The sequence below is a fragment of the Rhea americana genome, unplaced genomic scaffold (assembly GCF_003343005.1).
Source record: "Rhea americana isolate MKP2758 unplaced genomic scaffold, rheAme1 scaffold_261, whole genome shotgun sequence".
Taxonomy (NCBI): domain Eukaryota; kingdom Metazoa; phylum Chordata; class Aves; order Rheiformes; family Rheidae; genus Rhea; species Rhea americana.
Window position 1 is genome coordinate 14,789 of NW_028186381.1, and position 24,822 is coordinate 39,610.

General features: G+C 50.3%; 2 protein-coding genes across 5 annotated transcripts; one reads left to right on the forward strand and one right to left on the reverse strand.

Annotated features, from left to right (window-relative positions):
- Positions 1-9,174, forward strand: LOC146594333 (alpha-1,6-mannosyl-glycoprotein 4-beta-N-acetylglucosaminyltransferase-like). Of its 4 annotated transcripts, none has more exons than XM_085307658.1 (4): positions 1-585; positions 6,110-6,235; positions 6,631-6,778; positions 7,886-9,173. In XM_085307658.1, exons 2-4 carry the CDS (start codon positions 6,134-6,136, stop codon positions 9,028-9,030), a joined length of 1,395 nt encoding a protein of 464 aa, XP_085163784.1. In that variant the 5' UTR covers positions 1-585; positions 6,110-6,133; the 3' UTR covers positions 9,031-9,173. The 4 variants fall into 4 exon arrangements, with proteins under 4 accessions (XP_085163784.1, XP_085163787.1, XP_085163785.1 ...); XM_085307661.1 differs by having other exon boundaries at positions 544-585; positions 6,073-6,235; positions 7,886-9,174; XM_085307659.1 differs by lacking the exon at positions 1-585 and adding an exon at positions 1,836-1,859 and having other exon boundaries at positions 7,886-9,174.
- A 1,166-nt stretch (positions 9,175-10,340) lies between these two features.
- On the reverse strand, positions 10,341-20,140 carry TMEM9 (transmembrane protein 9). Its single transcript, XM_085307662.1, has 6 exons — positions 20,103-20,140; positions 17,351-17,452; positions 16,823-16,914; positions 16,214-16,322; positions 15,552-15,683; positions 10,341-12,030 (listed from the first exon to the last, which is right to left on the reverse strand). Exons 2-6 carry the CDS (start codon positions 17,444-17,446, stop codon positions 11,881-11,883), a joined length of 579 nt encoding a protein of 192 aa, XP_085163788.1. The 5' UTR covers positions 17,447-17,452; positions 20,103-20,140; the 3' UTR covers positions 10,341-11,880.
- Positions 20,141-24,822: the final 4,682 nt, after the last annotated feature.

The following is a 24,822-nucleotide window of genomic DNA, read 5'->3' on the forward strand; positions in this document are numbered from 1 at the left end:
GGGGTGTCCTGCAGCTGCTACTGGTAGCTTCAGTAGGCCTCACGTGCCAGCCTCTCCTCACCAAGCCCAGCGCCACTTCCTTCGTGTGCGATCCAACGGCCARTCTGTGCCACACCTCTGGGTTTACCCTATCCCATGTGCGGTTGCTGCTTGGCCCTGCTGTCTTCCAGCCTTTGCCTGGGTGCAAATGCTGGAAGCTCGTTTGTCCCTACTCTGAGGCAKAAATGAGATCTCTACCAAGCTTCCCATGACCAGATGGGACAGAGGGACTACGAACCCATGAAAGGAAGAGCAGATTAGAAGAATTCAAGGATTTTAAATAAAACAGCTTGGAAAAGAGAAAGCCTGCGGAGCTAGGAGCCTGTAAATATATCACCTGCGTCCTGCTCTGTCTCGTCTTTCTGCACCTCCCTTTGTCCTTGCGACAGCGTCTAAGACCCTCAGTTCAACCTGAACCGAAAGTGCTCTGTGACTGCTGAGCACATTGCCTGGGCCAGTGCCGGGGTCCCGGTCTGCATCGCCTGGAAGACTTTGAGGCTGATTTTCAGACAAAGGAGAAAAAAAGAAGTTGGGGCCCTATCAAAGGTAGGATGGGTCTGGGCCAGCCAGGAAAGGAGGAAAATGGGAATGTATTTCCGTGCAGATAAATGGGAGCACAGGAAGGGAGAGGGCCAGTGCCAGATGCTGGGGGCTGGGAAGGATCTGTCCCTCTCATCAGATGCTTCAGGTGAATTGCCAGTCAGGAGGAGATAAGTCATTTGGAGATGTGTGCTGCTTTGAGCCGGGCGCGCTACAGCTGTTGTTTCTTGCTGATACACAGTGGCTTATTAGGCAATTTGCTGGGGGTGTTGTGGCCACCTGGGCGGCAAAGCAGGGTTTATCACGGCCGCACGGAGCCGCTGAGCCCGCGCCTTTCCGTTTGCAGCTGCGGGCCTGGAAGAGGGAAGTGGCGGCTGCGGTGTTGCTGCGGTAAAAGCATGATCTGCAGGATGCAGGACCTAGGAGCCAACTGGGCCACAGGAAGGGCCCCGCAGAGCCGGTTTGGCTATGGAGCAGAAGGGGTTCGTGTTGGCTCTGCTGGGGCTATGATGCCAAATAGTGGCAGTGAGGAGCTGGTGAATATGGGAAAATCCTTGGTGCAGCCCCGGTTTGGGGCTGGGGGAGTGTCAGCTCCTAGTCGGAGCAGCAGGGTGGGTTCCCAGCCCAGGGAGCTCTCCTAGGCTTGTGCCCTCGCTGGGGACTCCAGGAACGTTACAATCTTGGCTCCCAACAAGCATGGACGTTTCTGCTCGCTCAGTGCCAGGGCTGGAAACAAAAATGGCAGCAAAAAAGATGCAACAGCTACGGATCCCCTGGCTCGGTGTACAGTACATTTTGATCTCAGTGGAGTGTGAGGGACCAGATCTGCAAGGGAGTTCAGGGTGCTGGTGGCCAGGCAAGAGCCGTGGGGGTGGGGGGAGGGAGGAACTCTCCTGCCTGAGGGCCCAGAAATGCCCTGGGGCTCCCGATGAAGGAGGCAGAGGGAGGATTGTGGGGAGGGGATGCTGCCAGGAGGTTAGAGGGAGGCTGAGACTGCCCTAACTCCGGCGGCAGGTTGGGGGCTCGGGGCTGCCAGCCCTTTTGTCCTATGCATGGGGTGGCCTGGCTGCCCCTTGCCCGACTGGCCTAGCAAGCTCTCCTGGTGTGGGGCAGAGGATGACTGTGGACGCTCCTCCTCTGCAGGCGAGGGCTCGGGGTGGGGCTTGCCAAGCGAGAAACCGGAGCCCGGTCGATCTCGGGAAGCCGCAGGGGCTGAGCACCCTGGTAAGACGCCGAGGCTGCCCGGCCCCAGCGAGCTGCACCGGGTCGCCACGTGCCACGTAAGTCTCTGCTGTCTCAGTGGGCAWGTCTGGAGCGGCACTTGGGGGCGTGCTGTCTTGCTCAGCGGCGTGGGAAGGCRCTGCTTSGGAAGGGGGTGCCCTTGAGCCTGCRAATGCCCGGGGACCTGCTAGGGGCATGAAGGCACTGCGGTGGGCTACCAGAAATGAAATGTCCCCAGGCCACCAGCTGCAGGGACCGAAGTCAGACCCATGTGTCCCTTTATCAAGCTGTCCATCGAGGCCCCTCCACCTCTCTGYGAGGCGAGGCCACGGGAAGCGGCTGTATTAACCAAAAAGCTTTGACTCCCGGTGTCCTGTGAYGGACAGGTGTGGCTTTTTCTCTTCTTCCTAACTGTGGGATGACTCTYTGAGCATGGAGTCACATGGAGAGCGAGGCACGATGCTGGGCTGGCTCTGCATGAGCCTGCTCCACACTGGGACCCAACACTGTCCTGAGTGGCCATGATTTATGTGGCCAGGCAATGGCGCTGCTTCGGTTTTTCCATTTCCTCTGCTTGAGCAAGCAGCAGTTCCTGGTACCAGGCTGCTCCRTGACTGTATCCCCCCACCCGGACCCCACTGGCTCAGGAAGCTTTGGAGGAAGGAGCAATTTGTAGTGAAGGTCACTAACCTGCTGCTCAGAAGACTTAGCCCTGACACCACTGGGTAACACGCAGCCTTTTCCCGTGCCTCAGTTTCCCTCGGTGCAGATGGGCACTGCTGATGGTGGGGAAGACGAGACCCAGTTGCTCTGCCCTCCCAACAAATGCTTTYGCCGCTGTCAGTGCGAATGGCCCAACTTCTCCCTCGTCCTGGAGGAAGTGCCCGGGAGCCACCTCCTGCTGTACACGCAAGGGAGTCATCCGTCCCTTCCTTGCAACCCTCGCGGGAGCTTTGCAGCAAGCGCTGCGCTGGGGGGAAGGCATGCTACAAATGTCACCTTTTCCAGGAAAACTGAGCCTGCCCCAGCTTGTCTCCCCTCCCCGGAGCTCAGACTGGCTCCTCTTCTCTTAACAAAGTGCCTGGGAAGAGGAAAGCGCCCCTGGCACGGCAGCAGTGCGGTGCTCCCTGCCCTGCGCGCCTCTGAGCCTGCGCTGCTCGAGCCAGGGCTGCCCACGCTGGGACGGTGGAGGGTGCTCGTGGGGGAGGGTGGGCATGAGCCGCTGTAACACAGTGGTCCTGTCATGGCTGTGCTGTTTTGGGACCAACGTGTCCCAAAACATCTGCGGGCTGTGCTGCGTGGTGGGTACAGGCAGGCTGCACCGAAGGGCTGAGCCCTGAGACTGTAGTTTCCGTTAGATGGATGGACTCTGTTGCCCCTGGGGAATGGTTCATTATCCAAGAAATCCCTTCTGGCTGCGATTGGGGTTTCCAGGGCTCCTATCAGTCCTCTGGGGTTTGGGAAACGTCCAGATGCTTTTATTTAGCAACATGAAATTATATTTAGCAACGTTAAATTACATTTTCAGCCCATCCCTTTTTGCTAGAGTTTGGTCTGTCCCCAGCGCAGGGGTGATCCCAAACAGGTCAGGCTCAAGCTTATGACGAGAAATGAAAGCAAGGGCATGTATTTCCCTGTTCTCCTTTCCCTCCGTTGGGGAACCGAGTCCCTGCTGCTGCAGTCCCTGAGCCCATGTGGCCTGGGAGTCTGCTAACTAAGTGGAGGAGCGCGTTTTGCTCCAGGCAAGCTGTTCTCGGCAGCCAGCAGCTCCCAACCATGCACCAAATGTCCCTGTGATGGCACAGCCATCGGACTTCCCATGCAGCGACAAGTTGCAGGGAAGGACGCGTAAGCCAAAGATACAAGAGGAAGAACCGGAGAAGGGGATGCTCTGCGGAGGTGCCTCGAGCACGACCGGACTGGACCTGAGTCTGGTGCTGCATCGTGGGCGTGCGATCAGGGTGACGTGTCCGTGATAGGCTGCAGCATTGCCCCAGTTGTGCTGATCTAGCTGGGCCACTTCATTTTCCCATGGAGACAAAATTGCTTATGGTAAATAGGGCTTTGGTGCACAAAGGCCTGATTAGGGGGCCAGTTACTGGGCAGTGTCTGTTACGTATTGTTCTCTGTTAAAAAAGCAGGGAAACACCACGATGGTGAGAAGCCGTGTTAGCAGCAGGCTTCGGAGGGAGTCACGTTTCCTGCAGGCTCCCCTCTGCCCCAGTGCTCCTGTTCCACTGACAAAAATGTTGCTTGTGAGGAGCTGGGGGTTGCTTAGCAGCACCTTGTTTTCCATCCAGCACCAGCTCCCTGGCAGCCAAATCTCCTCTGATCAGCCAGAAAAATCCTCGTTTGCACAGAGTATAAACCTGAGAAAACCCAGCAAGTGGCAATGCACCAAGCCTCGCCATTCCCGGCTCACTCTGTGGCCTCAGCACCGAGGCAGTGATGTGCTCAGAGCTACTCTTGAACAACATGCTTTGAACATGGAGGTCTGGCCTCAGGAGATCCTGGGTTTGATTTCGAGCACCTCCGAAAGCTCATTCCCACCCCAAGTGCTTTGAAGTAATCAGAGAAWTCAGCTTGGTCCCAGGCACTATGCCAGTGTGGCGGTACTCATGTTCCCTTCCTTGGTATCTACTGTGTTCAAGCTCCTGAGAATTAGCTCTTGGTTTAGACAGGTTTTGCTAGCTCCATGGCTGAGCCAAATCCTGGTGGGAGCTGAATTGGGTGAGAAAATACGTTCAGTCTTTTTAGACCAGTCTCTGGAGGAAGTGAAGCTTATGTGGTCATGCTTTTTGTCTCCCTCGCTTGCCCAATAATCTGAAGCCTTGCCTGATGTCAGCTGAGTCTGCCCAGGGGATGAGCTCCCAAAGACATGACCTGAGGGATGGGAGCGCAGGAGAGGGACGCAGTGCCATGCTCAGACAGAGGCTGCTGCAGAAGCATAACGCTTTGTGGACACCAGAGACTCCACTTGGGTAGCACCCCCATAAGCGCAGGAAAAGGTGAAACTTTTGCAGACACCAATTCAGACAGCTGTGAGCTATCATAAAACCCCAGGAAACCAGACAGGCTCAGAGAGTAGCTCTATGTGTTTTAATTGCTTATTGGAGTAACGAGTGGTGACCTGGATGAGGTTAGTGTGGCAAGGATGTCTCTGGCTGCAGAGATGGGCCTTCCTGTGCCTGCTCCTAAGGCCATGGGCTGGGGCCAGGTACTCTGGGCTGGGATATTARCAACCCCACTAGGGCTTCTGGGCAGGCAAATGGACAAGTTTTTCATAAAATCGTAAGAGTCTGACGCATACTCTGGGGTGAAGATGCAGGAACGGGTGKTGCTGCTCCTACCCTTCGTGTTTGGAGGAATGCAGGTGGACTGGGAGCATCCACTACCCAGCAGCAGGGCTGGGCGAGTCACTAGGTGCCTGAAGCAGCTTGTTTTCTGCTTTGAAGGCAATTTTTTTTCCGACAGTGTTTTGAATTAGGCTTAAAGTTCCCTGGGGAGTTTATGCAGTAATGTGTTTAAGAAGTCCCAGTTGAAGCCTGGCCTTTGTCCAGGGCACTGGTACAGGCTGCTGGGGAATATCTGAGCTCCCCAGCCTCTACTTTCCCTACTTTGCTGGAGGTAATTGGGAGGCTATGAAACAAGCCTGGAAGCTTTCTCAGCTTTTTTTTATTAAACAGCCTGGGAGAACTCTTTCTTCACATGTTTGTATTCAAAGAGGCTTTGACCCAAACAAGCCAAAGTGCTGTAAGCAATTTGGATACATGTGCCACGTGCCCTGCGGGGCCAAGTACCTGTTTGCTCTCCAATTACCCAGTCTCCTATGGCAGTCTGCAGGACAGCTGTAATGGAAAAACCCCAGGCTAACACAGGAGTCTTTTAGCCTCCTGCCGCACCTCTGCTACAGGAAAGATATCCCAAGGGCAACGACAGTTCTTTGGAGGTGACACCATTTCCCACCCCCCCCCMCCCCCCCCCCATGGCTTTCCTGCCCTACAAAGCAAGGGACGTGGCTGGGCTGGGGAAGAGTGTGGCCACTGCTGCCCTGCTGATGCTCATAGGCACCGTGGCTGTTTGGGCAGGTGAGGCTGATTTTGTGCCTGGTGCTGATTTTTGCTGGGGGGAGATTCTGCCTGCCCAAGGGGAATGGTGTCCAGGGGCCTCCCAATCCCCCATGGGTGTGCACTCCTGGGTGCTCTGGGCTGGGGGACCAGCCCTGGSGGTGCAACCAGATGCACTGCGGGTGTCCCCTCTGGTTTTCTGCAGGCTATGCTGCGCCCTGACATGCCACTTCCTCCCACAGGCCCCAGTGCCCTGGCCCAGTGCTATGCGATGCTCCCCGAAGCGCTTCATCATAGCCCTAGCAGCCTCTTTCCTCCTCCTCCTTGTGGGCAGCTGGTGGGGGCAGAGCCTGAATGATCCCCTGGAGGTGAGTCTCCGTGCCAGTGCTGTCCTGCTGGGGCATCCTTGTGCCCGTGGGAGCCTGTGCTCAGGCTCCCAGCCCCACCTGGGTACCAACCCCTGGCACTACTCCCCCAGCACCACCCACCCACATCATCGCCCAGACTCCAGCTGTGTTCCTGCTCCTGCCCCGTATCATCCCCAAATCTCCAGCTCTGCCCCCCTCCCCTGCCCCACATCATACCCAAGTCCCAGCTCTGCCCCCTCCCCTCTGTGGGATTGCCTRCCCTGGTCTGGGAGCCAGGAGGGCAGGACGGGGGTTCCCCTGTGTCCCCTGGTCTCTCCCCCCCCCCCAAACCCTTGCCCCATGGCACGTCTGTTGGGCCCTGGGGTCTGAACTGGCTGCCTGTGGCTCCTGTGCAGGTGGATCTTCGGGGCCTGGCCCCAGATGCAGTTCTGCAGGCACTGCAGCAAGACAGAGTCCTGCGTGCCCTCCGGGACCTGGGCAACCTCTCTGCACCTCACAAYGTCTCCTACCACCTACTGGCTGGCTCCCCACCATCCAACAAGAGTGAGTGGCTTTGGGGCTTTGAACTGGGCAGGGCTCTGGGTTCATCTGTCCCATTGTGGCCACAAGTCCCAGCAAGGGCCTGCCTCATTAGCTACTATTGCTGGGGTGGGGAGGGATCTGCTGCTGACRTTTTTGGGCTTGGGGACCTGTCCATACCTGGTGGCCTGTGTGTCTCTATGCTTCTGTGCATGGCTCCTGCCTCCCTCCCAACCAGCCTTGTCTACTCTCCACAAGGAGATGGAGGGATGGAGGAAAGTCAGTCTGCCTTGCAGTCTGGTCCGTGCTTCTGTGCCCTKGGTCTGGGGTGGCCACAGCTGTTTCAGGTTTCCCAGCTCTCAACAGTGAGGATAACTGAGATTCCATCTCATTGGGGCTGGGTTTCCTGCTCTCTGTTGGGAAGGTGGAGGTGTTGTACCATTAGGACAACCACACAGCACAGGAATTGTGGGTCAAGCTCTTGGACAGATGCATGAAAARCAATTCCAAGGGGCACACACCTTGGAAAGAAGTTTAGGCAGCCCCCACATGAGCCCACATCTAAACCAGTGGTTAGACATGTGCAAAGTGCTGCACAGACCACAGCAAAAGAAGCCACAGCAAGTCTGAACAGATGCAGTCACAGCCTGACCATGGGGATGGCACAAATATGCCTCTTCCCAGGCTGGTTGCACCTTTGTGAAGTTCAGAGAGGGCCAGGATTTTCAGCRTGCTCCCAGAATGTGCAGCCATGCTGCAAAGCCATCCCTTGCCTCATGGGCCATCCCTTGCCCCATGGGCCATCTCTGCCTGGGCTGCACTGTTCCTTCTCAAAGTTTTGCATTTTCAGACTGCTTTTCCCAAGTTTTTACTTCTTCAGAGGAACCCCTGGCCTCCCACAGTGTCCTGTCCCCACTTTTCGGTCTAGTGTCTTGAGCATTTCCTGAGATRCTGGTGGCTTTGGCTACAGTAAGAACCAGCCAGACTTGGACATATGCCCAGAAATGGCATTAACTGTGCAGGATGGCCATGCGGAGAGCTTTCTGGAGCCTCCTCCTTGTGGCTCGCAGGGCAAGCTCATCATGATGCATCCCAGGTCATCCTTCAGCTCACCAATCCTCTCTCTTACAGAGTTCCTGGCAGTGGGACTGGCATCAGTGAGGCGGCCACGTGGCTACTACCTCCAGGCCACGTTGCAGTCTATCTTTGAGCAGTCAACGGAGGAAGAGCTGCAGGAGATGGTGGTGGTGGTGCACCTGGCTGACACAGACCCAGGCTGGAATGCCCAAGTGGCCACTAACATTGCCCACAGGTTCACTAACCATCTCCTCCTGGGCCGGCTCCTGCTTATCCATGCTCCCCATGAGTTTTACCCCACTCTGGATGGCCTAAAGAGGAACTACAATGACCCAGAAGAGCGGGTAAGGTTCAGGTCCAAGCAGAATGTGGATTATGCGTTCCTCCTTGCCTTTGCCGCCAACCTTTCCACCTACTACCTGATGATCGAGGATGATGTGCAGTGCTCCAAGTCCTTCCTCACAGCCATCCGCAAAGCAYTAGACTCCTGGGAAGGCTCCAACTGGGTCACCCTCGAGTTCTCCAAGCTGKGCTACATTGGCAAGCTCTACCACTCCAGCGACCTTCCCCGCCTGGCTCGCTTCCTCCTGCTSTTCTACCAGGAGATGCCATGCGACTGGCTGCTGAGCCACTTCCGCCACCTGCTCACCCAGAAAGATGTTATCCGCTTCAAGCCCTCCCTCTTCCAACACAGGGGCTTCTACTCTTCCTTCCAGGGCACTGTCAACCGTCTGGAGGACGACGACTTTGAGGTTGATGCTTTGGACCTGCCAGACAACCCGCCAGCAACTTTGTTCACTGACATAGCAGTCTTTGAGAACTACGAGCCCTTCAAGGCTTACAGCAGAGCAGAGGGATATTTTTGGGGGAAAGCCCCGGCAGACGGCAGCATCTTCTGCATCATCTTTCAGCAGCCGGTCCGTATCACCCGCATCCGGGTGTGCACAGGCTCCAATGAGCGCCAGAGGGACTTCTTGCATGCAGGGATGCTGGAGCTGGGCTGGCAACAGGGGGCTGATGGCCAGGACTGCTCCATATACACTTCTGTGGGCATCTTCAAAAAGGGGGCCTTTGAGCGACAGGAACTGGAAAAGGAAGTGTCTGACCCTGTTGAGTGCTTGAGGATACGGGTGACCCAAGGCCAGAGTGAGTGGCTTATCATCCAGAGCATTGACATCTGGACAGTGTCAAGCACCTGACTGGGGCGTGACYGGCATCCAAGATGGCTGAGCATTTGCAAGGATTTTGCACTACTTTAAGAGGAGCTTTATTTTTCTCAGTCTTTTTTGATGGGGAATTAAATTATTCAGTGCTGCTGATGCTACCTCCTGTCTCTGGAGAGATCCTGGGGACAGCCATGGGATCTGCTTTCCACTTGGGGAAGCGATGTTCAGCAGGGTGGTGGATGGGGTGAAGAGGAGAGCCCACCATGCTAGCCCAGCCTGGGGGATACTCCAGCAAGCAGCACCTGGTCCCAGGCAGTTAGGTTCCAACATGGGGAAGCAGTCCCTATAGCCCATCAGTATGAGGAGTGGTCCCTGTGTCCTGATAGTGGTCCTGCTACCAGTGCTGGCCTATTACATGTCCTGCCTCCCAACTAGATCCCTCCACTTGGCCCTGCAGACATCCTTCAAGGCACCTCTTTTGGCCCCAGGGCGCTCCAGAGCTAAGCTTCCCCCAACTCAGGTCCCTCTGATGGCCTCCATACAGACTCCAGAGCTTGCTACCCCCCTTCAAGCTCTAGTTGCCTCCAGGAAATCTGAGGGCACACAGAAGGGTGTGTGGAGTGGAGCACGGGCAGCTGGACACCTGGGTCCCTTGCGGGGTGGAGGTGGGGGGTGGGAAGGAATCTTGTTTCAGACTGGGTAGTAGAAAAAATATCTTCACTGGGAGGACAGCGCAAGGGACAGCATTACTCAGCTAACTGAGAATCAGATTAAAACAGTGCATTTTACAACCTCTTCATCCGATCCCCATCCTCATCTGGATTTTTTAACCCACCAACTTGTGATTTCTAACCCTCAGTTATTTTCCTCTTTTGTGCCCTTCCTGGTTTCAAGCTGTTCCTGGAAGGCCAAAGAAAAGCCTTGTGGTGCTGCTCATGCCATCCCTCTTCCCTCTGGGATCAGGCACCCAGGTGTCCAGGCACTGCACTGACACCCCCTGGGGCTGGGAGCAGGACACCCAACCCTGATGATTACTAGTCTCAGGAGTAACTGGAGGAGCACTGGCCATCAGATGAACCCTGGCCACCAGATGGATCCAGCCCACTGGCTCAGTCCCTGACCCAGAACCAAAATAGTCTCATCTGCCACTTGCAGATGAGAACATTCACTCGGTTTCAACATACAAGGTGTAACTCAGTACCAAAACACCTGAGTACTGTAAGCACAGCTCAGACATGAAATACTGCATGAACTTGCTCTCTGGGCACTAGAAGGCAGCTCAGTGCTGTGGACCTCAGTACTGGAGTGATGGAGCATCTGCCTGAAAAAAGCCAGTCATAAAATATATCTTTCTGCATTTAATATAGAGATGCTATGTGATAAACTCAGCACCTTCCTTACATTATAAATATTCTCAGTGGGATCAATATATACACTGCAGAATCACTTCATTTTCCTCCACACAGCCAAAGTAGAGTCAGAGCTCTCTGTTTTCTTCATATTTTCGAGAAGCACAGGGCTCTTTCTAGGTCCCTGAGACCCAGTCAGCAAGCATATCCGACACTCCAGCAAAGCCATTGTCCCAGTTCTCTTTGACACAAATGCCGCTGAACCCACTGTGAGAATGTCAAGGGGTATTAAGGTGGGTATAAATGAAATACTTTTGCCCCAGTACCCACTGCCAAACCAGGAAAAACAGAAATCTAAAACGTAAATCACCCCATTTACCTGTTGGTCTCTTACCTGTGAATGTACTAATCAGTTTTGTGATGTCCACCTACACAAAACCAGGCCACTATCTCAATTATGGTGGTGTAAGTCTGGAGAAACTCCATTGAAGACAACAGAAATTATCCAAATCTACACCAAAGATAAGCAGCAGTGGACTACTGACAGGGATCCCTGCCTCTTCCTTCCAAAGCAGCACACACATSTTAGTAGAACATTGCCTGATTAACATCAGTGCCAGCTGAAGAAGGAGGCCTCTTCATCCTGGAGCAGCACCTTTTACAGAAGGCATCTGTGGCAAGTGTAAATGGAGGCAATGACTGACTTCCAGGGAGCAGTGGCATGCAGTTACACCAGAAGGCCTAGGCTTGTTGTTTATGGTAGGATGTTGTGTCCTAGAACTGCATAGCAAGAATAACTACTATGATCCAAAGCAAATCCACCTCCTYGTGCTGGAGGCGGACAAGTCATAACTTTGTTCCTTCATACCTACTTTTTTTTTTTTTTTTTTTGCCTCCCTAACGGGACTGGACAAGTGCAACTCCTCCAAATGCATTCTCTGAGACCACAGATGTGCCACAAAGGGCAAACACACTACTGCAAGGCTCCAGGTTTCAGCAGACTGTCATATGACAGCACAGTAGCAGAAGACAGCTGAGAGAAGCCACACAGTGAAACTACTTTTATCCCACAGAAGCCAGGAGTGGATYTGGCCAACTTACAGTAATTCATACTGAGGCTCCATCTGTAATGGGGGGAAAGGGAAAGGGGATGATGGAGACTTCAGTCCCAGCAAGTAGTGCCTGCAGTGTCAAGCTGAGCACAGTGCACTGGAGTTGCGGTCCCCACACAAGTCAGCTCATTAACCAAGGCAGCAGCACTGCATACGACCATTTACATGCAGGCATGGGGCCAACAGACAGTGCAGATCTCAGTGAGCAAAGGTTAAGGAGCCTCCAGGCTGAGATGTAAACAGCAGGGGGACAAAACTAGAACCAAACACTTTGGCCTGCCCCTCTATATGAAGACTGTAGTATCAGAGAGGGTTAGAGCTTTCAGTCAAACACCACAGACATCCTGAAAGATGGCCTACTATCCACCTCTACCAACTGAGCTACCCTGTCTCTTGGGAAGTGGTGCTGTGTAGCTGCTTGTCTAGCTTAGCATCTTGTGGCGGTCGAAAACGGTCTTCCTCTGCTCCTGCACCTGGCGCTTCCAGCGCTGCTGGGCTCCCTCCACCCTCTCCAGCACTGTGTTGGCTCTGGCACCAGATGGGGTGGGGACTGTGGCCAAGGAGCGAGCATCCTGCAATACAAAGAAACAAGATGGAAAAGGGTCAAAGCAAGGCATGCCCATCGCAAACACAGATGGCTYATCTCTGGAAGGAACTTCTACAAAAGGAGCAATCCCAGGCTTGAGTTGTCCTGATAATAAATCTGATTTTCAGAGGTCCTTGACACCAGCTCCCCAACTCTGACTAGAAAGGCTGTTGTTAGGAACAACCACAGCAAAATCACAGGCTCCAAAGAGTAAGTCCCCATAAGAGGAGCTTCCCCAAGTCTAAACCTCTGTTGGAGACTAATAGCAAGGAATCTGCAAGGGACCTGACACTCAGAGCGAAATGCATCACACCTCTGAATTGGGCCAACACTTTCAGTTGTGCTCAGTATACTAACTTACAGCAGCTGCTGATCTGTGTCTCAGCRATGGTGCTGCAGTACCTTTGTTCAGCTAAGCTTTGAGACTGTTCCCACCAATTTATACTGCACTTATGTCAGAAGGCCCTTTGGATGGGGGCTTGTTGTACCAGAAAATACACAAAACCAAATGCAAACACAAGACCTATCCCAAGGAGGTTACAGTCCAGTAAGCTGGAGTAAGATAAATCTCACCTACTCTCTGASATCTACAGTGTGCATGTAGATCTACACCTGAATTATTCCTGTTACATCCAGTGAAGCAAAACCACACTTTCAGAATACAATTCATCTCATCCTGCAGAACCTCCTTTTTTCAGCAGAGGGAGGTAATGGATAAAATATGCCTTCAGAGCAGCTACTCCTCACTTWTGTCAAATGAATATGAAAGAATCGAGTGAAATAGTGACTCCTGATATACAGCATAAACAGGATAGTCTGATCTAGTGCCTCACCTCAGAGACTGGATGATGTCTCTGAAGGAGGATGTCTCTAAGTACTGCARCCTTCCTTTCTCAAAGTGCGACTGAGCAATTGGTTTAGAGCTTAATCACTAGAGAGGCTGTACACACAGCAATCATAGACCTTGGGACAATGAAAAAATGATGACGACTGTTGACTTTCACATTGCTCTCCATGGACAATCAACACCCCAATCCTATTAAGAAACTCCTTTTAACCACTCACAGGCTTCACATCACACACACATTCCTTGAGCTAGCCACTGCGACTGCAGACAAACTGCATCCTTCTGAGGGATAAGTAAATTATTCTGTGCTGCCCCACTGCTTGCACACCATCTAGTATATCTGCAGAATCATTCGGTGGGTTTAGAGCAAAGCTCTCTCCAAAGTGGAGATCACCAAAATCTTTCTTCTTCAGGAGAGCAGAAGGGATTCTTTACAGAAGGAAGCTAGTTCACAACAGGAGGAAGCATTCAACAATTCTATCAGCAAAGAGCAGCAAGACACCAAAACAACACCCCAGGATCTCTTAAGTAAGAAGGTGGCCATGGTGCTGTGTCCAAAGCACAGACTATCTCAAATGGAGCAGCAGTAGGCAGAATCCAGATCCTAGGACAGATTGGGGCTTTGCTAGGGGAAAGTCACTGCCTTCTTCATTGACACAGCCCCTCAGTGATATGTCAGTGGGTCAGAGTTGGCACTGCTTTACAACCTTGGCAAAGGTGCAGCTCTGAAGGTGATCTCGGTTAATTGATATCTAGCTGGGTTTTTCATCAAGTTTATTTTTGGAAGCAGAGTAAGGATGTTGTAAACAGCCACAATTCTCATACAGAAAGACCTTGTCACCTCCAGCCTGCTGTCCTGCCTCAGTGCAGGGATGTGAGTCAAGGACAATCTACTTAATGGAGACAGGTAACTAGAGCAGCAAAAGCTTACAGCTTCAGGAGAGCACGAAGGTAATCAGAACAACAGTCTTGTGACAGGGCAGAAAAGAGGATCTTTGCATCCTCTCCCGCCTAAACCAAAGCAACAGTCAGGGTCCTCCTTGGTATTTTCCCTCTTCCCACAGAATGAAACATCCTGAAGGCAGTACCCCTGGTTAAACCACACTGAATCCCAAAGTCCAGTTATTATAAAAGAGCTGTTTTACAAAGAAAGATGMACTTGGCTTTCTCAAAAGGACAGGCTGAATGGGTTTCCTTCAGGGTACTCGAGCTAACACCTCACGAGCACACTCCTGGACATAGCCTCCAACAACAAGCAATGACAGCAGACAGCTGAGCTTCAACACAGCTATCCACAGGGCAGGATGCAGCCTGTCGCACTGCTCTGAGGACAATTCGGCAGTCACGGTTTGTCCCCTATGGAGTTGCTACACTGCATTTTCCCTGCCTTGACTTTCCTGGGAGTCAGAGAACAAGATTGAAACCTCTCACTAGCGAGCATAGTCAGGAACTGCTAGGAAGAGCCTCTTCAAGAGTCTCCTGGCAGCTGCTGGCCTGGAGGTGGCTGTCAGGGAGATGTTTGAGTGCAGGCCAGGAGCTCTATCAAATGAAGGAGCTCAGCTCCAGAACAGAGTTCTGCCTAGCACTGCACCCTGCTCAAAGACCACCTCAAACTGAGAAACCCACAGGAAAAGCTGTGTCCTAGGACCACACATTCCACTAAGGAGCAGCCAGTTTTCTAAACAGCCCCTGCATCCCTCAAACACAGCATAGGCCATAGCTGGAATTAGCACAAGAGCTAACTATTGTGTGTGCAGCCACTCCACTCCTCCACTGTTACTGCATGCTAGCCATCACCTCTGCCTCCAGCACTCCATCTCTGAGGGACCATTCACATCTCAGCCTCCCATATTTCCCTACAAGAAAAGGGAATCCTCAGAGGAAGAGAAACAAGATTTACAAGTCAGAGCACTCTGGTTCTGAAAGTCCCCTTGGAGTCACACCCAATCACTGGTCTTGGAGCATAGTCTCTTTCCAAAAGTGAAGGATGCTGGAACTGCATAGATTTCTTGCACAGATAAATTTGCCCTCCTCCAGAAATCTCTCTGGCAGGCTCTCCCTTTGCTGCTGGATCTTAAACGTCCTACCCAAGATGCAACAAGGTGGTGTCCCCGAAAGAGATGGGATCTGAGTGCAAATTCTGCTCTTGGGGAAAGCACAACGAACAAGGCCCTGGATACTATAGGGTCCAACCCCAATGCAGGGTCCAACAACAGCAGCAACAGCTCAAAGTCTGCTCTTTTAAGCAGCTAGAAGAGAGGCCAGTCCCATGCTTCAGCAAACGATTAACTCTATCCTTCCTTTGAATCTCATCACCAAGTGACTACACACTACACAATAGGAGCCATTTGACTTTTGGTTTCATCTACACTGTGACACACCAATCAAGGCCACACTATAAAAAAACACCCCCTGCCCCAACACTGCTAGAGGCTCAGAGAACAGGTCTCATCTTGCGCTCTTTGAATTCTTCCCTTTGCTTCAGCATGTTCCTGCACAGATTTGAGTCTAAATATTTACCTGGACTAGGGRGCAAGCATGTGGACACTGTGTTCCCCTGTCAGCCATTCCCTCACGACTCTGCTGTCATCCCACCTTGCTGTCTCTACCATGACTGCAGCCACCATTTCAGCCTACATGTTCCAGCAGCACAGGCTCACCTCGTTCTCCTCCTCATTGTGCAGGGGCTGGGTATAGGCATCTGGCTTCCTGATCAGAGGATCCACAAGCACAAGGAAAGCCATGTAAAGCAGCAGTGCCCCCACCACAGACAAGTAAATGATGATGATCACCTGCATTTAAGGACAGAATGGTGGGAAAGGATTCAGAAGTAGACAAGAAGCACCACAGAGGCCCCAGAACTACCAAGAAGCTCCCCTCACGGCTGCCTCTGATGTTTGATCTCTTCCCCCATTCTAACTTTGCTTACTAGGAAGTCTCTTGCCTCTTCTTGCAGGAAGTCTGATGCTGGGCACTGAGAAAAAGTGCCATCATTCCATAAACCATGCTGATCTTCTCTGCACTGTGCCAATTTAGGACACGTGCTGCCAGAGAAACAAGACTAACAAGACAGGTCCCCAATTTGGCACTGTTACACATCATCAGCAAGGACACTGTGCTCTCGTGCAGCATGCTCTGTGCTGCCAGGAGTTCTCTTGCCATAGAGGTAGTACCCCTGGCAATAACGCTGTGTGCTACTTGTGCTAGTTTTATTTTCCTTTTCTGGGCTCTTCTCCAGGAACCCACCCGGTCTAGCTCTGTCTGGGATGGCTTGGCACCACTGAGAGAAGGAGCTTGCCAGAGAGAAAGGAGTCACAGTTACCTTGATGGTGGTTGTGCTGCGCTCTTCGTACTTGCATTCACACAGCAGGCAGTAGGCCTCCACATCATTCCCTGGCACTGGCATTGGCTCCACAACATGCAGGCAGTTGCTGCAATAGAAAGAAGCTAGAGTCAGTGTCAAGACAGGGTTAAACTAGTGGAAGAGTGGTGGAGTTGACTCTTTTTTTCTGTGCCTCAGCTTTCCTGTCTATACTATCTGGCTGATAATGCTGATCTGGTTTTGCAAGTTACCCTCACAGCTCAATTAGCTCAAAGTTTCTGGGATAGACTGAATCAAAGGGCCCCTTCCGGGACCTTCTGCAGGGATTAAGTCTAGGTGAAAGGGACCAGAGAGTCATCTTGTAATTCGCTAAGAACTCATGGCCCTGGAAAATAAATAAATAAGTAAATAAATAAAATCACATCTCCCAGATTCCTGAATCTCCGTTCAAAAAGCCCCCCTCACCTGGGTGGAGTGTCATCTATTGAAATGGCTTCCTCTGCAAATAGCTGGCATGCAACGGTAGTGAATTACCTCCTCAACACAGGCTTCAATCTCTGGAGTGTTAGCCTTCATGGACCAACCCACAGGGTTCCACAAAAGACTCACCAGTCCTTCTGTGACACATTCTTGTTGTAGATGTGCCCGCTGATGTTCCGGTATGGGGGACAGATGCACTTGCAGCGGATGTCCTCCGAGCTCTGCAGAGGCAAGAGAAGACACATCAGTAAATGAACATATGATACAATTGATATAATTCTGCAGTCCTCGCCCAGGGCTGCCTGAGAAGGCAAAAATTCCCTAAAAGACAAATAACATCATGCCATGTCTCTTCCTCTTACTGTGCTTCTTTCACATCAACAGCTTCAAAGTTTTAAAATATCTTAAGCACCTCTGCTCCAAAGGACAGGTACTATTCAAACAAACTTTTTAAGTGCAAACTCTAAAATGCAATAGAAGTCACAGCAGAGACCAATTTCATCCATATTCATAGCTCTATGTAGTATAAATACACATGCACCGGTCTGTTAAAGCACTCATTATCTTTGCAACCTCTATAGAAAAACTGTTGTTTCTCTGCCATTTTTTTCTGTTGTTCTGCACCCACAGTGCCTGTCTCACAAGCAGTTCACTCACCTTGCTGGCTTGTGCTGAAGGAGAAAGGATGCAGCACAGCAGTGCCAGCAGCAGCAAGGAGTTTGCACACTTCCAGGTGCACTGGGCAAACATCATGAGGGCCTGAGGAAACAAAAATTCATATTCAGGAAAGAGAAGCTGAATGCAATCAGAACGAGTTACAGTTTGAGCTTTCTCTTCCAACTCACTTGCCTTTATTTTACCCAGGAGCCAAAGCTGATCAGAAGCTCCTGCAAGTACTCCACACGGATCCTGAACAACACGCTCGCCCAAAGAGCTTCCACCAACTAAATAGCTATGGATGTTTTTCACAGTCCTACAGCCATGTACCCAAACTACCACAGTTCTGCAAAGAATATCGATGGCTTCCTTGCAACTTGACTTCTGCAACTACACATAACCTCCTCTATAATCCTTACTGTGATGGAGACCTTCAACTGACACCTTGCCACTGGGGATTTTGCCTAGTAAAAGATACAGGACTGCGAAAACCAAAGACAGGCAGAGCTAGGGAAGTACAACAGGGTCTCACTGTTGTACAGTATGGTAAATACTGAGTCATTCAACTTCCAGTGGCCAAAGTTTTGCTTCTGAATGGGTTAGCACATTTTCCTCTCTCGAGAGGAAACCATGGCAAAGGCATGGAAAATTTACCAGTCCTGAAGTTCCTTTACCACAGGGTACCTGTTTAGTGAAGGCCTAATTATTTTCCTCTTGCAAGTTGTAAGCTTGGTGAAACTGTTAGATTGCTTTTGGTACACGAGCATAAACAAAGTTGTTGCCACTGAGACGTGTGTTTGCACAAATCAAAGGGAATAGGAATTCATTACCTTTCCCATAAAAGGCAAAGTTAGTCCTAGAAAAAGATTCATGTTTAAACCCTGGCATGCTTGGAGACAAAAGGCACAGAAGGTATCATGACACCTTGGGGACAGTTCCAAAAAGCCACTTCAGGAGAGGTTGAGGTTTCTTATTCAGGGAAGATGATTAATGAAACTGTAAATTAGCTCCATATGGCACACATAATCCCACAGCTAACTCCAGGTACTTATATTCTATTAGCTAACATAATTCCATTAGTATTTATACCACAAGGATATTACATCATCATTTTCTTTATCTTATTTCAATATTCTAAAATTAAAGTAACTAATTCTTCATAGATTTAATAGATTACAACCACCAAGTTCCTCCTCTTTATTCAAATAACACAAGCCATTTTTGTCAAACTGACCTACCAAAAATGTCAAAATGCATTCCAGACCTATCAGCTTACCACTTCACAGGCTTTATTAACCCTGCTCCCCACCTACCAAAAACCAGGCACTATCCCATGAAAGCTGAATCACCTTTCCCATATAAATTCTATCATCAGCATAATTTAATAGGTCTTGGACTTACAGAATCAAATTCTCCCTCAGTGATTTTGACTTCACTACAACCAGCAAGTCTCGTCACAGAAWAATTCCACAATTAACGGGCTTTAAATTACCACTTAAATATTTAGAATTGGTCTAAATATTTAAATTTACTCTAAAGGGCAAAATTCCTTAAGTTTGAATGTCAGTACTGCAATAGCAATGAAAATAGCAATTCCCCATCAATGCTTCTTTCTTTGGAGAGACYCTCCTGCTACATCTGCATCAGGAGTCTAGCTCTCCTTCAGAAATTCTGCTTAATGTATGACATATCTGAGTTGTGTAGTTATCATTCCCTATCACGTGGAAATGTTTTTGGACTAATACCTGTTTAAATTTATAATCCAATAATGGAACATATATCTAGAGTTTAGTGGTAGCCTCTTAAACTAAATTCAGATGATCAGAACAAGTCTTAACTGTCCTTTTTTATATGAACAGGAAAAATATGTGATGTATTATATCATGCTTACCAAGAGAAAGAAAAAAAAAAACTCAAAATGATGCATAGAGACTGAGTGCACCCATAATAAACTGCAAAATATTGCAGACACATAAATGACAATGTACACACAGTTATTTCTGAGTTCAAGAGAGATATTCAAAGGGGCACTTTCACAWGCGCCTTACAGCTATTGTCCTCCAGATAACAACCCATGCTTGCAGTGGCTGGCTCTCTGAAAGCATCCACATCTGGAGCAAACACTAACAACGCTTTGAATGACAAGGAGAGGGACTCAAACACAGGAAATATCTCTGAGCCCTGACTGAGCAGCATGGCAGCTCCTGGAGGCCTAACTCCGCTGAGGCAGCTATCGACACGTTGCAAGCATTCGTCCTGGGTGCCCTCTCGGTAGGAACAAGCCCAATAAACTCTTCATCTTCTGCATCATCACRGATCCCTTCTGAAGTCTAGATCTGCAATGGCTCCGAGGCGTTACCCACTCCAGGGCTTCGTGTCAGAAGCAGGCCCTTCCATGAGGAGCGAGGCTTTTCCCAGTGGCGAGCCCACAATCCCCGCCGAGGGGCAACGGATGCTGCCCCCTCCCTCCCCCCCGGRGGAGTTTCCACAGCGCGGCCCTGTGCGCCGAACCAGCCTGCCGGGATGCTCCGGTAAGCGAGGCCGGGGCGGCTGCCGCCACACGGGCCGCCGCAGGCCGCCGCCACCGGAGCACCTGCCCGCCGCGCAACCGACCACCGAGCCCCCTCCCAACCCCCGCCCGCCTTGAGAGGGGGACGCGCCGGGGGAGCGGAGGAGGGAGGAGGAGGAGGAGCCGGGCCCGGGCCCGGGCTCAGGCCGCCGCCGCCGCGCGCGCAGCCGTTACCGGCCCTACCTGCCGCACGACGCCGGTGCGCAACACCCGCCCCCCACACCGGCTCGCCCCCACCTCCGCCCCGGCACCTGCGCTGCCATTGGTTGCGCCGCGTGACAGGCAGAGCCGATGGCYAGTCAGAAGGCAGCTCGCGCCGCAGCCTCCTGAGGAGAAGGCCCGCCCTCCGCCGGCCCACAGCGGTGAGGGACGGTGCGGYGGGAAGGCACCGCYGGGCGCTGCGCGGCGCTGCAGGCCCTGGGGCCCGCTCGAGGCGGCCCGGGCGCGGGGCAGCCCTCGTTCCAGGCGGCTGGAGAGGGGGACGGAGCCCAGCGGAGCCCCGAGAAGGGCTAGATCTCCCTCAGAGCTGCGGCCTGACCTTTGCGACCTGCCTCCCGCGGCTGCCCTTGCTCCCTCCGCATCGGGGGCGACGCTGCCTGTATTCATCCGAATAAGGCGAACCCAGGCTCCAGCGGGCCGTGTTTCGAGTATCCCTCTTTTAACTGTTGTACGATTGTAAATTATATTCAGACTCCTCTAGCTCGAAGGCTGTCGCTCTGCAGTCAATCTTTTACATTAAAAGCTAGTGACTTGTTTTTGCTGATTTATTGTATTGAGGAGGATGTTACACGTTTCCAAGGCCGTGAGATCTTCCATTTGTTCTGAAATCGCCCTAGCAGTGTTTTGATTTTTGCCCCATTTTCCCTGACCACAGTCTTACTTTGGGTTTGTTAGTAACATTGGCCTTGGTGTTGCTGTGGGTCTAAGGGTCTTTGCAGTTAGCACAGCAGAAAGCTGCCTTCACAGATAGCAGGTCTCCTGTAGAAGGCCTGTTGCTGAAATTTAAAGCATTGGATAAACACATTTCACCTTCAGTCCAAATTGTTCCTTGCTTAGGTTGGAGTGATTTGATTCTGCAGAAATTCTCTGTGAAGTTCTAGTCTTTAGCTGGATGRTCAAAATTACTTCTCCATTCTGGTATTTTGCTGTTTTATCTGAGCTCTGGGTTTGTGGCAGTGGCTGCTCTTGCTCATGAAATCAAGATTGATTTCTTCTTTGAATAAAGAGCGTTCATTGGTAGAAGAGGGAGAGAAAAAAAAAGACCCTAAACTCTGGTTTAACATCTGAAAGCCCAGTGTCTTCTGCTAGTGACTGAAGCAACTATACCTTGCTTAGGGTGGGCCAGGGGAAGATTAAGTATTATGAACCATGTATCTGTCCAGTGAATGAACTGCTCTGTACAGCACTGCAGCCACATGCAGCCTTTGGCTTGGGAATTCACAGTGAATGCCATGTGGAGCCCACTAATCTTAATGGGAGGGATGTTTCCAGCTTTGTGGCAGAGGTCACTTTTTTGATGAAAATAAAAACAAGAAGACTGAAGTGAGATGTATTCAGCCAGAAATAAGTGTAAATTGGAGGGAAATATCTGTCAAGCAATTTTAACTTGTTAGGAGGAAGCTTAAATCCACTCGAGACTGCTTACTCTGAGGTATGTAGAATGTATAGGTTATGGTTTCTGCCAGCCCTTAAAATATTTTGCAGAGCACTATGAACCCAGATGATTAACCTTACAGTTGAAAATAATACACATGTGCCTGTTAGTACAGTTTTATGGCTACTACTTACAATGGCCTCGGGAGTGCCTGGACCTCGGTGTGGGAATTACTGAATTTTCTTACCCCATTACCATGATGTGTAAAATTCTGAGCCAGGCATGGCTGCGCTCCCCTCGCACTCCGTTGGAGTCTGTTACAGGATCATGGTCTAAGCCAACTGGAGTAAGTGATAGTATCCAAGGAAATATTCCATGAGCATAATCCTAGGTATTAGATACATAAGGGACTTCTAATTCCTTCCTCCTACTCCCGTGATGCAGATTGGGAGAACTGCTTTGTATGCACTCACTGTTCTTGTTTCAGAACAGAACTTTAGGCCTGGTTATGGGTTGCTGTCAGTGCTGTGAAAGGACAAGGTTCATGTAAGCTTAAAAGCCAGATGATCATGGGGCTTTTATGTTGGCAACTTTCTCTGCACAACTGACAAGGCAATATTTTTATCTTCTCTGTTATAGCTCTATTGTCACAGTCATCTCTTCATTGTTCCTGAGCTGCAGTCCAAAGGTGTGTCACTACTTGCGGGGCTGAAGCAGGATGGATAGGCACCTGGAGTAAATAACCTAGCCTAGTGACAAGATACTGAGGAACTTTCCTAGAATAAGAAAAGAAATGGGCCCAGGCTGCAGAGACATCGAATGTGACAAATGGAATTTTAGGTGAGTGCCCCTGTACCTAGTGCTAGTAAGTGCCTCAAAAGACAGGCCCACCAAATGCAAGATAAGCTTTGAAGCTGCATGTTAGTTTTAAGTCCCTTTTTTTCAGGCGGCTGATTTCTAATTTCTTGGAAGGGAGGGTTAGCTGTTATGTGCATTGACTTTTATTCCAATGTTCAGGGGAGACATTTCCTTTGTAGTGATGGGAGATGTCTCATACACAACACCTTCCGAAGACCGTTCACTGTTCCTTTCTTGCTGGCTTTCATCCTGCGCAGCACCCTTTCTGCCCTTCCCAGATAATTCTGACCAAGTGGGCTTGATTGCCTTTTGGATATCATCCCTATACCTGTTTAAAGCCCAGCAGTAATGGAAAAGGAGAGAGTTTGGCTGGAGGAAGCAGATTTTACTGCTTTCCCTACCTGTTGCTCAGCTTTGCCCCTTATCATATTGTGCAACACTATACAGATCCAAAATATATGGTCATATTTTCTGAATTTCTCTATGGGCCGAATGCAGGTCCCTTTGAAAATCTAACTCCCATAGCAGGTCCTGAGCTTTTACAGACTTGTCCCTGAATTCTGAGTAATTTGGGTTGATGTAAGTCACTGAAACTGTAACTTGAACACTGATCCGGCAAGAGTCTAAATTGTACTCTGGAGAATAAAGACTTAGCAATGAATTTGAGRGTTTGTACTTTATTGGCAGCAGGCAGGACAAGAGAGGCACCTCAGAGGATCTTTCCACAGGCAGCATCCTGGGAGTAGAGTCCAAACATGGTTATCTGGCATGGAGGGAGAGGGAATCAGAGATTGGCGTAAGAAACAAAGAAACAAATATGTAAGTGGAGAAATGCACTCTGCATATACTCCAACACCCAGAACGCTCCCCTACTGATGCTATGTAATGAATCCTTAATGGAATTTGCAGTATCAGCTTTTGAAGGACAGGTGACATTTTTATTAATATTATAAATGGCTAGGGACACATCAGAACAGCATGTCCTTGTTCTCTCTAGAAATGGGTGTTAGTGACCACACTGAAAACCTTCTTCCGGGAAAACAAAGGGATCACATAAGATGCTGGATATTTAAAGAGCAATTTATTTTAAACTGTAAACAAATAAAGTGATTTGTAAATATCCTGGAGATATATCCTATCGTTAAAAAGACATCCTACAGGTTGTGGAGAACTCACTTCGTTCTTTATCTGTAACAAAATGATCTGATCTCTGTGCTAAGTGCAAAATGAATTTTGTTCTCAAAATACTTACAGATTTGTAAATTCGTAAGAGAGGATACAAGGAGCATTTTTGGGTGCTTGAGCATTAGGCCAGCCTACCTGAGTTTTCTTCCTTGCTGTAGGTGGTTGGTTAGACCAAAGAACAGCAATTATTCTTCACTTTTTGCCATCAGTTCTCTTACAACTCTAAGAAAATGGCTTCTGTGCTGTACCTCAGTTTCCTCAATCAAGAGTTATGCTATAGTGCTGAAGGGTTTCTGTGAGGGTGACTGAAGAACTGCTTTTGAATGTGCTTTAAGATCCTAATATGAAAGACCTGACAATCTTAAAAGCGCATGTAGAAACTGTTTCAGAGATTTCTGGGCATCTGTTAGTGAACAAACATTGTCAATCACAGGCTGGGGCAGCTGGTGTATGTGTGTGGGCTGACAGAAGATGTGGCTTTCCCAGCATGCTGGACTCTGATAACCCGGGAGATACAGTGTCAGTATGTGTCATTTGGTCATGCACAGACGGGCTGGCATTGTGAAGGACTCTGTGAGGCATGACCTCTCATCGGATGAGCGCTGGGCAAAGAACAACCATTAATATATCAGCCATGAAAAGATAAATGTTGGCTATGGAATTTGGTGTTGGGTCTCATGGCTCACAACTGTGGGGTAATTGCTCACTCACACCTCGAAGCGTGACAATGAGGAGACTCKTAGTGCTGGGTTAGGGCATCTCTAGGGCAGCAGCAAAGGGGACAACAATTGCGATATGGGTTGTGTACCAGAGGGCTTGACCCCTACTTCTGTCACCTTAGATGCATTTAACTCTTTCATAGGCTACTTCTGCCCCTAGATTGGAAAGCATTTGACTGAAACTGAAACAGTCTAAGGATTCTTAGTGTACAAACAAAACAACTGAAGAGAGAAGAATAGAGGAGTGCTGAACGCCAGGGGAGTGCTCTAGCCACTGGACCACACTGCTTCCACCTACTTGAGTTCAGAGTGCTTTCCAAAGTAAACAACAAAGGCTGACCTTTGTTGGAAGGGGAAGGGAATTCCAAGAGATGATCCTCTCTTGAAGCTGGGGAGCCTGCATGGTGATGCAGCCCTATTATGATCCGTGTGGGCGCTTGAGGAGAAACCTCATCTTCTGAACCTGTCATCTGAAGTGCTAGGGGTATGTACTTTTTATAGTGTTGGGGCTGGGATCCTTACAGGGCCAGACACGTTGCCACTTCTC